This window comes from Zootoca vivipara, chromosome 10 (assembly GCF_963506605.1).
Source record: "Zootoca vivipara chromosome 10, rZooViv1.1, whole genome shotgun sequence".
In the NCBI taxonomy this organism is placed as follows: domain Eukaryota; kingdom Metazoa; phylum Chordata; class Lepidosauria; order Squamata; family Lacertidae; genus Zootoca; species Zootoca vivipara.
In genome coordinates this window covers 23,539,797-23,552,650 of record NC_083285.1, presented here as the reverse complement: position 1 = coordinate 23,552,650, position 12,854 = coordinate 23,539,797, and the positions used below count along the sequence as shown (strand labels likewise).

At 49.6% G+C, this 12,854-nt stretch overlaps 1 protein-coding gene across 3 annotated transcripts in view; it reads right to left on the bottom strand.

Moving 5' to 3' along the window:
• TMEM117 (transmembrane protein 117) overlaps positions 1-12,854 on the bottom strand; it is a 205,678-nt gene that overhangs the window by 76,596 nt on the left and 116,228 nt on the right. For all 3 annotated transcript variants that reach the window (XM_035128605.2, XM_060279621.1, XM_035128607.2), the window contains exon 5: positions 3,090-3,187. In XM_035128605.2, coding sequence (XP_034984496.1) covers positions 3,090-3,187 — 98 coding nt within the window. The remainder of the gene's footprint in view (positions 1-3,089; positions 3,188-12,854) is intronic.

Below are 12,854 nucleotides of genomic sequence, written 5' to 3'. Positions count from 1 at the left end.
TTGAAAACCAGAACACTCACTTCCAGTTTTTAATTGTTCGGGGCCCGAAATGTACGAGTTCTAAGGCGTTCGGCAACCAAGGTACAACTGTATAGGGAAGGCAGCAGATGCACCTTTGTGAAGAGGGCATTCCACGCCCCCCTCTTCCTCTGCCAGTGGCTGCCACAGAAGGCCGTCTCCTGGGCCATCACCACCAGCATTCTGAACTTCTCCTGGTGGAGCTACAAAGAAGTGACACTTTGCTGATTTTAACACCCAGTGGGGACTGTAAGAAAGGAGATATTCTTTCAGATATTTGGGGTCAAGTTGTTTAGGGCTTTAAACAGTAGCATGAGCACCTTAAACTGAGCCTAGAAATTAACTGGCAGCCAATGCAGCTGTTTTAGAATAGGCATTATACAAGTTATAAAGGCAACCACAGCCAGTTTGCAAGCTCAGTTCAGAGGAGAGATGTGGTCATTTGAGATGGTAAGTGTTGAAGCAAGATACTGCCTATGACAATCATTCTGCCAGGATAATCCCAAATGTTATAGCAAATTGTCCACTATCAATCTGGGACCTTGTTAGGGTGGGGGTGGCACATGTATGCAATTCAAATAATTTCATTTTATATCCCTTCCCATTCAACATATGGAGTTGCTTAATTAAGCATGTTTTATACAATGCTTTAGATTCCAAAGTTTGATTTCCATTTTTTAGAGCTAAAGATATCTAGCTGAAGTACATTAAATTTGCCAAAATGGAGGTTGGAAGCAAATTGCTGCTAAAAGTATGTAGAAGATGCAAATTTGGAACGTGTCCTGCAAATTTGCACCTTAAAGAATCCCTACCTTAATGATTCTTCACAACTAGTTTTTTTTTCCAATTTAACGCTTTAGTCAAGCAGCTTGGGCCATTCTGAGGTGGGGGTGGGAAATATTTCATTTGTGCCCATCAGTTGAGAGGTGGCCCTTGGAGATATCACAGAGTGAGAGGCAGTGACAAGAGAGGGATGAGCCCAGGTGACAGCTGGAAGGACACACCTTCCTCTGTAGAGGATGAAAGTTAAGATATAGTGATGAAAGCAGATCTTGTAGTTTCTTTCTTTTCTTCATTTCCTTTAGATTAGTTTGTTTCGTTTATTGCATTGTGAAAACTTCAATAAATTTCCCAAATGCATTTGCATATGTGGTCATAGCCAGTGGGTTTAATCTTCAAGAATGGGAGGGATGGTTCTGTCTAAGTTATGGTTAATTCCCAGTTTGAACCTATTTCCCATTACTGCAGGCCCATCTAAATCAATGGGCTTAAGAAAGCCAGGGTAGTATAAAGCTTGGGGTGCTAGAATAGGACCCGGGAATCTAAAGTTCAAATCCTCGGTCCAGTATAGCTGAAGGAGCGTCTCCACCCCCATCGTTCTGCCCGGACATTGAGGTCCAGCTCCGAGGGCCTTATGGTGGTTCCCTCACTGCAAGAAGCAAAGTTACAGGGAACCAGGCAGAGGGCCTTCTCAGTAGTGGCGCCCGCCCTGTGGAACACCCTCCCACCCCAGATGTCAAAGGAAAAAACAACTACCAGACTTTTAGAAGACATCTGAAGGCAGCTCTGTTTAGGGAAGCTTTTAATATCTGAAGGACTATGGCTGGGGAAACTCAGCCAGATTGGCGGGGTATAAATAATAAATTATTATTATTATTCCTACTTAGTTGTAAAACTCTCTGGGTGACCTTGGGCCAATCGTCATCTCTCAGTGTTGTTGTGATCGTAAAATGGGATGGAGAACTGTGTGTACCACCCTGAGCTTCTTGGAGGAACGTTGGGACATGAACATAATAACTAATAAAGTTACTTATGTTCAGACATTTAGTCATTTTAGTGAGTCTATGCTGAGTATATCTAACATTAGGCACCACCAATGAGTTTTTATCCCAGTATAAGAGCTAAATAGCTTCCCAAGATGTTTGTGTTCTCATCAACCATGCTTTGTGAATGGTCACTGTAGCTATTTTATATACTGTATGGTTAAACTATAATACAATTGTCACAGTCTGTATTTTTTGCATTTCCTGCTTATATTTCCCCCTCTACAACCACGTGTCTTTAAGGGGTCACAATACTTGGTTATAATTTTTAACGTTACTTATTTACCCATCTTTCTTTTTCACTCTGCTTATTAAGAAGGCTGTTATTGAATGCCTGGCATGTATCCCATAAATAATGTCTTTATTTAATGAGTGGTGTTGCCTAAGGCAATTTTATTTCATTGCCCACAGCAAGAAATGAAGGCACTTATGTCACCCTTTATATTTTAAAAATCCCCATTAGATCAGCTTATTTTTGAAGATGAAATGACGCCTTGCTTACACTTAATCCAATTTAGCATTCAAGACATTTGTGGCAAATTATTTCAAGGTAAAAATAGGTTAAGAAAACTTTATATCTTTTTTTTTTTTAAAATACATTTTATTCCGATTTTCCAAATTCAACAAATTAACAAAACCAATCTTTTATACAAAATCTTATATTCACATCTTTTACCTTGCTCCGCCGAGCTATGACTTCCCCCCCTCCCTTCATGCGGTTTTCTTGTTAATTCCCTTTTTTGCAGTTCCTTTTTTAACATATTGGTCAATTCGTAAGGTTTATTTTAATCCTGCGAGAGTTTTTAATGATCTACAGTTTTTCTCCATATAGTCCACATATTTACTCCAGTCCTTTTGAAACCTTGTCTCCCCCTGGTCACGAATCTTGCATGTCAATCTAGCAAGTTCAGCATAGTCCATCATTTTTATCTGCCACTCCACAATTGTAGGTAATTCCTGTAGTTTCCATTTTTGGGCTAACAAAGTCCTAGCCGCGGTTGTTGCATACTAAGAAAACTTTATATCATGGTAAAACCCAGCAGAACATTTACTGATTTGATTCTGATAAGAAAAGACAGGCTGGATCAGACCAAGGATCTATCCCAGCTTTCCTCAACCTGATACCCTCCAGATGTTTTGTGCTACAACCCTTGGAAGTGGTTCAGAATTATATATTTACATGGTATATTCTGTACAAGCACACAGACAACCAACCATTTGCAACAATTGAACTGTGGTTATTCCTACCAGAATAAAATGATCCTGATGTTCCCCCTTTTCCAGAAAGCTCTGGCAGACTTTCCCCAGTATGGATAAGGCTTGTCCTGAAGCATCATATCTGTGACCTGGAGTGAAGAAAGAGACAAAGAGAAGAGTTCAAGCTGAGGTAGTTCAGTTACAGTCATACACACACACACACACACACACACACACAGAGAGAGAGAGAGAGAGAGAGAGAGAGAGAGAGAGAGAGAGTTTGTAATGTATTCCAGTGATTTCAAACGATACATCAAAAATGCCCCAAGCCAGGGGACAAAGTTGCACATCCAATTATGCAGTCCAATGCTATGTGTGTTCACTCATAGATAAGTCCCAGAGAGGTAAATGGGGCTTACTCACAAATGAGGGCCTGCCCATATCTCAGCTTAATGTGCGCTGTGAACCCCTTGTGCCTCCTTTCATTCCTCCTTGTCCCTGCACCATTCTCCTCCAACTGCTCCCATCCCACACTTCCTTTAAAAAAAAATTATTTTTATTGATTTTCCAATATTGTTCCAATAACAGCCTCATTATAACAATGCCAATTAATTTCATCCAATTAATACAATTTTTAATATACCAATTTTTAATATACCAAATTATATAATTTAGCTAAAGTGGCCTCCTCACGTGCTAGATTTGATGGCTTCCTCTTTGTTTTTATTTTCTGAGTTCCAAAATCTTAATAATTTCGATTACATTCCCTTTGAGATAATACTTTGTACAATGGCTACAATCTTATGGTTTCAATTCGTGTTAATATACTAAGTAATTGACAAAGTTTCAAGTAATGCACTTAGTCTGTAATCATTGTTCTTTCCTGTGTGTGATAATTTTTTCCCCATAATGTTATCCCAACCATATATGTTGTTGTGTCCTTCATTCTTCCAACTGTTGATATTTCCCATCATGACTTGGGGAAAGTGGTTGTGTCACAGTTTCCAAAAACCTCTGCGTCACTTCGTCCCATGATTGAAGAGCTTGTTAGAGACCCCTCTGTTCCAACAAATAAACTGTCCTCACCATTTTTCCCCCCAACCTAGGAAGAACGGTCTGATTCCAAACTGCCAATGATTAATAGGAAAACCTCTGACCTTGCAGCTGGCAGATACTTTTCCTCCTTTCAGCTGAAAATTTATAACCAGTTATCTTTCCACTTAGATTACGTTCCAAATTGTCTCACTCTCCTTCGCATTCCCTTGAAAATAATGGAGAGTAGGGGTGGTTTTGTTCTATATTCCAAAATCTATATGAAGCTGCTGGGAGAGATCATCAGGGGGGTTGGGTTGGGTGTTCGTCAATATGCGGATAATACCCAGCTCTACCTCTCTTTCAAATCAGAACCAGTGAAGGCAGGGCTGGCCCTAAGGCAAGGCTGGGTGGCTCAATGTGCCAGGGCGCTAGGCCGCCAGGGGGCGCTGCGCCCTGGAGCCCACGGCAGCCGCAATGCGCCCGCCAGACAGCCCAGCCGCCCTCCTGCTCGCCCTGCTCCTTGCCTCCCGCCCGCCCGCCACGGGTTCGAGTCCCGGCCTCAGCCTGGCAGGTCGGGTCAGGGGCATGAGGAGGACAAGAGGCCGGACGCTGCGTGGCACCGCCCCGCCTCCAGCAGAGGCCGCCGCGCAGGAGGAGGCGCCGTCGGCGCCCCGGAGGACAACCAGGCAGCCCAGCCCACCTGCTGCGGTGCCCCTGAGCCCGGCCCACCCTCAGCGCCCAGCCCGCCCATGCCATGCCCCTCCTCTGAGTCCGTGGTGAGCTGGGGGGCGGCGGAGGAATCTTTGTGCCACGGCGCTCGATGTGGTTAAGACGGGCCTGAGTGAAGGTCCTGTGTGAGTGCCTGGAGGCGGTTGGAGGATGGATGGCGGCTAACAGATTGAGGTTGAATCTTGACAAGACAGAAGTACTGTTTTGGGAGGACAGGGGGCAGGAAGGGGTGGGGGACTCCCTAGTCCTGAATGGGTCAACTGCCTCTGAAGGAGCAGGTGCGCAGCCTGGGAGTCATTTTGGACTCACAGCTGTCCATGGAGGTGCAGGTCAATTCTGTGTCCAGGGAAGCTGTCTACCAGCTCCATCTGGTATGCAGGCTGAGACCCTACCTGCCCGCGAACTGTTTCGCCAGAGTGGTGTATGCTCTGGTTATCTCCCGCTTGGACTACTGCAATGCGCTCTATGTGAGTCTACCTTTGATGGTGACCTAGAAACTTCAATTAATCCAGAATGTGGCAGCTAGACTGGTGACTGGGAGTGGCTACTGAGACCACATAACACCGGTCTTGAAAGAAAGTATGTTTATGAGCACAATTCAAAGTGTTGGTGCTCACATTTAAAGCCCTAAATGGCCTCGGCCTAATATACCTGAAGGAGTGTCTCCACCCCCATCATTCTGCGCAGACACTGAGGTCCAGCACCGAGGGCCTTCTGGCGGTTTCCTCACTGCGAGAAGCAATTTACTGGGAACCAGGCAGAGGGCCTTCTCGGTAGTGGCTCCTGCTCTGTGGAATGCCCTCCCATCAGATGTCAAAGGAATAAACAACTATCTGACATTTAGAAGACATCTGAAGGCAGCCCTGTTTAGGCAATTTTTTAAAAAAAATGACTGATATTTTTAATCTCCTGTTGGAAGCCGCTCAGAGTGGCTGGGGAAACCCAGCCAGATGGGTGGGGTACAAGTAATAAATTGTTGTTGTTGTCCTTTCAAATGGTGTAACCCCCCTTTTTTCTTTCTCTCTCTCTCCAGCCACCCCATACTGCTGCTTAAAACTGGAGAATCCCTGTTCATTGAAAATCTGAATAGGAGAGCTACATTGATTATGATTTATCTTTAGCTACATGCAGAGGCGTAGCAAGCCCAGGTGGTACCCAGTGTGTGTGTTTTTTGTCAACCCCCCCCCCCCCGGCAGCTCTGGCTCTGGCAAAAAGTGAAAAAACATGAATCACAAAAAAACTAGAGCTCACATAACAAAATCAACTTCAGATATGAAATCAGCATTGAAAGAACATATAAGAACAGTTGAAAAATCTCATGCAACAGAAAAAAAAACATGTTCCCCAGTGGGGGGCACCGAGTGTCACCCCCCTCCAGGGTGGCATCCGGGTCGACCTGCCCCCTTGCTATGCCACTGACTAGGTGACAATCATCTGGATAGCTCAGTGGGCTAGAGTGTGGTCCAGTTAGCTAGGGATGATGGGAGTTGTAGTCCCAAAAAATCTGGAAGGCTGAGTTTGCTTATGCCTGGACTAGATGATCCTCAGGATCCCTTCAAACTCTGCAATTCCATGGTTGTTTAACCAGGATCCATTTGCACAGTCCCACTTGGGTTTGGATGAAGCAAAACTTGGCCACGAGTTGTTCTTCAGTGTTGCTGTTGCTGCTGGCACCATAAGTGAACGAATGATATCCCATTTGGCATGTGGAACGGAAGTAAGCAGCATGTGAAGCGGTTCCTAGAAGACAGGTAGATGGGCAGAAGCAGCAATGAAACCTGCGCTTGTTGTGACCTGGAACTGTCGTCCAATTTTGAATGGATGACCACTAGAGAAAGGGTTACTGGCCCCCAACCAATGAACTGGCAGAGTGATCAGGCTTGATTACCATTTGACTAACTGTGTCACCAAGCACAGCGGCACAACAGAGGGGTAGCACCTAATCAAGCGAGATCAAAAAGAATAGAAGCAATGGCTGAAAAATGGAATTCATTAAAAGTGTGGGGTTTCCTTTCATGGCGCACCTATCGATTCCCTTGCTTTTGATCTCTGTAGAGATCAACATGGGTCCACTGTTGTAATTCTCTGAGAATGCTTCTCTGTGGAGAGAGGACTTTTCAAGTTCCCTGTTCTGCAGTTCTTTGAATTTTCCTACCACTGAGAGAATAATCCCCGTGCCTCTTTCACAAGAAAACTTTGGCCATATTTGCTTTTGCAGAGAAACTATAAAGCCTGCCATCCAGCTTAGAATGAGCAACTGCCATTGCCTCTGCATTTCTGCAGCTGTGTTATTTGGTTCCACCAAAATATTTCAGGGCCCACTAAGTCTTGCCATGGAGGTTATATGCCATTGCTCCTAATGTATGAACCAGATCTCCGTGTCTAAGGACAGGTTTTCAAAAAGCATTTTAAAATGCCTTTGACACACAGGAAATTTTGAAGCTATGTATGTCCATGGAGTTGTGAATGCTTTCATGTCTTGCAACAGTAGTGTAAACTCAAACAGGAAACGGTGTAATGTGACACGAATACCAGTACTGCACGCCAATGTTTGCTCAAATTCTTGATTATTGTTGCAACAGAAACAGAATACAAAATATTTTCTAAAATGCTTTGCCATACTTTCGTTTCCTGGATTGCAGGGGGCTGGACTAGACGGCCCTTGGATGCCTTCCAACTCTACAGTTCTATGGTGAATGCACAATGAGATGTGACTTAAAAGGTTTGCTGCAACAGGAATGGCAAAATTCTTTGGATGGCATAGTGACTATAGTTCTATTGTTCTTGTGAGGGACAGGGGATATCGCGAAGTCCCTCCCCTCCTGAGTTCAAGCCAATCACCGAGCACAGGGGAAAGCAGAGAGAGTTCCGAGTCCAGTGGGGAAGCAGGAAGTCGTGTCCGAGGCTCAGGCAAGGTAGAGGAGCCAGGGTCCCAGGTGGGACAGGAAGGGGCGAATAAGGGGGGGAGACCCATCCCCCCAACGCCAGAACTACGCAGGAAGAGGAGGGGAAAGAGGATGGGTCTGCCAAAGCTTTTGTGTTGGAGAAAGACGCGCCAAAAGCCATTCGGAGGTTCTGAAACCGACTGATCACATCACTCCGTGTAAATAGTAATGACTTCAGCACTGTAAATACGCAGCACCAATAAAAGAATAAAATGCAGAGCTGCGTAGCGTCGTTACTCTGAAGTAGTCCACTCCGGCCACTGTGACAGCAACCTCCTAATCCTTTTTGGGCTACTTTGGAGTTGCCGGGATGAGCGTGTCAGAGGCGGAGAAATGGCGGCAGATCGCGGAGCAAGCCCAGCAAGAACTGCAGCAGCTGTCGCTGCAGGCGCAGGGGGAATTGAAGGCAGCTAAAGAAGAGACTAAGAAGGTCCAGGACGACCGGCTGCAACTTGCGGAACAGGTGAGAGCGCTACAGGAAAGAGAGCAGGAATTAAGGGCGGTGGCGGTAGACCTCCAAAACAAGCTGGATGCAGAGAAAAACAAGGCGGGAGGGGCACCCCAAGTCCAAGTGCTGCCAGGAAGGAGAGCCGGGACGCTAGTAAGCAAGTTCAATGGAGACCCGAGGGAATATCAGGGCTTTGAGACTGAGATTGTGTATGCTCTTGAGCTGCACCACGCTGAGTTCCCTGATGATGAGCACAGGGTAGCGTTTATTGTGGAGCACCTTACCGGGGCAGCCAGGGAGTGGCTAAGACCGTTAATCGCAACAAAGAATCCTTGCATGAAGAATGTCAAACTATTTCTAGAAGGTTTGAAAACGATGTATTCGTCCGATAGTCATATGGACCAGACTAAGGAGGAACTTCATAATTTACGCCAAGGAAATATGACAGTTCGCGCGTATTGGGCGAAATTCACCATGCTGGTGCACAGACTGGGGTGGGAACTAGAGTCACCCCCAATGCAAGCGGCGTTCTACTTGGGGTTGCATGAGGAGGTGAAGGATGAGCTCTCGAGAGGTCCAAAGCCCAGTAATATGGATCAGCTGAGCAAAGCGGCTCTGGCGGTGGGGGTGAGACAGGAATCCCGGTGGAGCGACAAGCAAGCAACGCGCGCAAAGCGGGCTTGGTTCCCACGGTCGCAGGAGAAGCCACTCCCCCAACAACCCTTTCAAGCCACGCCTGGGGCCAGTCAGGACCAGGAACCCATGCAGATTGATAGCGCGCGCGCGGGGGCTTTTCAAACCCCAGCGGCGCCAAGACGCAAGGAGGGAAGGGGTGGGAATTGCTTTCTCTGCAACTCCCCCCAGCATCTCGTCAGAGACTGCCCACATCGCAGGGAGTGGCAAGGAAAGGCGGGAACGGTTGTGCCCTCCCCCACTGACGCAGCACCACAGCAGGGAAACGGGAAAGCCTGGCTGCAGGAGAAAAGGGGCAGCAGCCAGGCACAGTCAGCAGACAACAGCCCCAGCCCACCCACCCGCACAGAGAGGAGCAGAGCCAGCCCACCCCTCCCAGAGCAGGAGTGGTTCTAGAAGTGACGCTCACGCTCCCAAATGGCTATCCCCTGACGGTCCTCGCCCTAATTGACGGTGGTGCCTCAGCCAACTTCTTCTCGAGAAACTTTGCAGAAGAGCACCAGATCCAGCTTCTGCAGCTGGATTTTCCCCTGCACGTGGCAACCATTGACGGCAGAGAGCTGCTGGGAGGGGCCATCACTCATCAACCCCCCCCCCATGAGAATGACGGTGGGAAGGCACTCAGAGACACTGGCATTCAACGTCACAACCATCTCAGACCCCCCCATCGTCTTGGGCATGAGCTGGCTGGCGCGCCACGACCCCTCCATCAGTTGGCACCAGAGATGCATCACTTTTGGATCGGACTTTTGCCTGGAACATTGCATGCAGCACCAACCAGGGGAGGGGCCTCCGATAGCCACGGTGGCCACCATGCACGTCAAAGGGGGTGAGGCGATACCCAAGCCGTACTGGGACCTGCAGGAGTTCTTCAGCGAAGCGGAGTCCGACCACCTACCCCCACACAGGCCTTTTGACTGCCAGATCAACCTGGTGCCAGGGGCAACTATACCCCCAGCCAAGCTGTACGCCATGTCAGACCAGGAACTGGAGGATCTGCGCGCTTTCATCGACAAGAACCTCAAGCGGGGGTTCATCAGAGAAAGCAAGGCAGCAGGGGGCAGCCCAGTCTTCTGGGTGGACAAGAAAGACACGCAACAGCGCCGTCTTGTGGTGGATTTTAGACGACTGAATTCAGTGACAGAGCCAGTGGCTTTCCCCATGCCCAGAGTGGATGATCTCCTGACAGCGGCACGCAGGGGCAAGATTTTCACCAAGCTAGACCTGAGGGGGGCGTACAACTTGATCAGGATCCGGGAAGGCGATGAATGGAAAACCACGATGTTCACGCCTCTGGGCTCTTTTGAATATCTGGTGATGCCCTTCGGGTTGCAAGGGGGCTCAGCATGCTTCCAGGCCTTCATGCACCACGTCCTGGGGTCCCTCCTCTTCAGGAAATGCTTGGTCTTCCTGGATGACATCCTTATCTACTCCGATGACCCAGTGCAGCATGTGAAGGATGTCAGGGAGGTGTTGCAGCGCCTGAAGGAGAACCACCTGTATGTGAAGCTGGAGAAGTGCAAGTTTCACACCAAGGAGGTGGACTTCCTGGGCTACAAGCTGTCAGACAAGGGGCTGGCGATGGACAAGGACAAGGTGCAGGCCATCCTGGACTGGCACAGCCCCAGGACGCGCAAAGATGCCCAACGCCTACTAGGCTTCGCCAACTTCTACAGGAAGTTCATCAAGAACTTCTCTCGCGTTACGGCTCCCATCACTGACTGCCTGAGAGGCAAGCAGAAGTTCAGGTGGACACCAGAGGCGCAAGCAGCGTTCGAAAGCCTCAAGAGGGTGTTCGCCTCAGACCAGAACCTGTTCCACGTGGTTCAGGACGCGCCCCTACGCGTGGAGACAGATGCTTCTGATAAAGCTGTGGGCGCCATTTTGTTGCAACTGGACGCCAACAGAGAGTGGAGACCCTGTGCCTTCTTCTCCAGGAAGTTGACCCAGCCAGAGCGAAACTACACGGTGTTTGATCGGGAACTTCTTGCGATCCACGCTGCGTTCCAGCACTGGAGACACTTCCTGGTGGGCGCCAAGCACCCCATCCAGGTGTGCACAGACCACAAGAACCTGGAGTTCTGGAGAACTGCCAGGGTGCTCAACCAGCGGCAGATACGGTGGGCAGAGTTCTTCTCGAACTTCAACTTCTCCATACACTACATCCCGGGAGAGCAGAATGTCAGGGCGGATGCCCTCTCCCGCAAGCCAGAGTACATGGAGGAGGAGGCGCCACCGGCACCCAGGCACATTTTCCCCCCGTCAGCATGGTCCTGCGGAGCAGCAGTGGTGAGCGAGGCGGAACTCACAGCACTGACGGCAGCGGATGAATTTGCCAACCGCATCTTCAGAGAACTGAGAAGGGGGGGGGGAGCAGGCAAAAGACTTTGCAGAACGCAGGGGGCTGCTTTTCTACAAGGGTGCACTGTACCTGCCCACCACCCAGCTTAGACGTACGGTCCTCAAGCAGATGCACGACAACCCAACGGCGGGTCATTTTGGGAGGGACAAAACCGCTCACCTAGTCATGAGACACTTCTGGTGGCCAGCGGTGCGGGAGGATGTGAGGGATTATGTAAGGGGCTGTGACACCTGCCAGCGGGCAAAGGTGATCAGGGCGCCACCAGCAGGTTTGCTGGAGCCCTTAGCCACACCGCACAGGCCGTGGGAAGTAGTGTCCATGGACTTCATCACAGACCTGCCGTCGTCCAGGGGCAAGACCGCAGTGGTGGTGGTGGTGGACCTCATGTCCAAAATGTGCCACTTTATACCGTGTGCCAGGGCGGTCTCTGCAGAAGAGACAGCCAAACTGTTTGTTGACCACGTATTCAGACTGCATGGATTACCCTTAAGGGTTATTTCGGATCGTGGCCGCCAATTTGTTTCCAGGTTCTGGCGGCGGCTCATGAACCTCCTGCAGGTGGAGGTCAGCTTGTCGACGGCTAGACACCCGCAGACCAATGGACAGGCGGAGAGGGTCAACGCCATTCTGCAGCAGTACCTGAGATGCTACGTCAGCCAGCGGCAAACGGACTGGGTGGATCGCCTGCCACTGGCAGAATTTGCCTACAACAATGCGGTGCACGTCTCCACAGGGGTGTCGCCCTTTAAGGCCAATTACGGGCGTGACCTCAGATCTTTCCCAGAGAGGGAGGGGGAGGAGGAGGAGGAGGGCCCACAGGCTGAGGATTGGGCAGAGGAACTGGAGACGGTGCACCAGCAGCTCAGAGAACACTTGGAGAGAGCCAAGGAAGCGTACAAGAAGGGGGCAGATCGCCACAGGCGACCGGGGGAGGTCATTAGGGTGGGGGACAAAGTTTGGTTGTCCTCGGAGGGCCTTCCCATCAGAGGGCGATGCAAAAAGCTGGCGCCCAGAAGGTTGGGCCCCTTCACGGTCACGCAACAGGTCAACCCGGTGGCATACAGGCTGGCACTGCCAGAGGACATGAGGGTGCACCCTGTGTTTCATAGATCGCTGCTGTCGCCGTACAGGGAAAGCAGCAGGCTCCGAGACAGCGAACAAACCCCTGAGGGAGGGGGGGAGAGGGAAGGCAGGGAGCAACTCAATGAGGCCACGGCCATCCTGGATTCAAGGTGGGGGGTGGGGGGACTGGAGTACCTCATGGCATGGGAGGATGCTCCACCGTCCCAGAATGAATGGGTCCCAGCCACTCAGATACAGGAGGAATTCCTGGTAGAAGAATTTCACGCCCTCTTTCCCCATAGACCCAAGCCCTGGCACATGGAAAGGGAGGGGGAGGGGGAGGAAGCACGGGAGAGCAGTTCACCATGGCGCTGGGAAGCGGAGTTTGAGGAACCAGAGGATGAGGTATGGGTGTCACTGAGATCCACCCAGTCAGAGGAAGGAGCAGATTGGCAGAACATTTTTACCCCCACCAGCTCTGACGCCACGGACTTTTTGGGATTCCCATCCTCCCAGGCGGAAGGGGGGGGGCTTGCAGGACT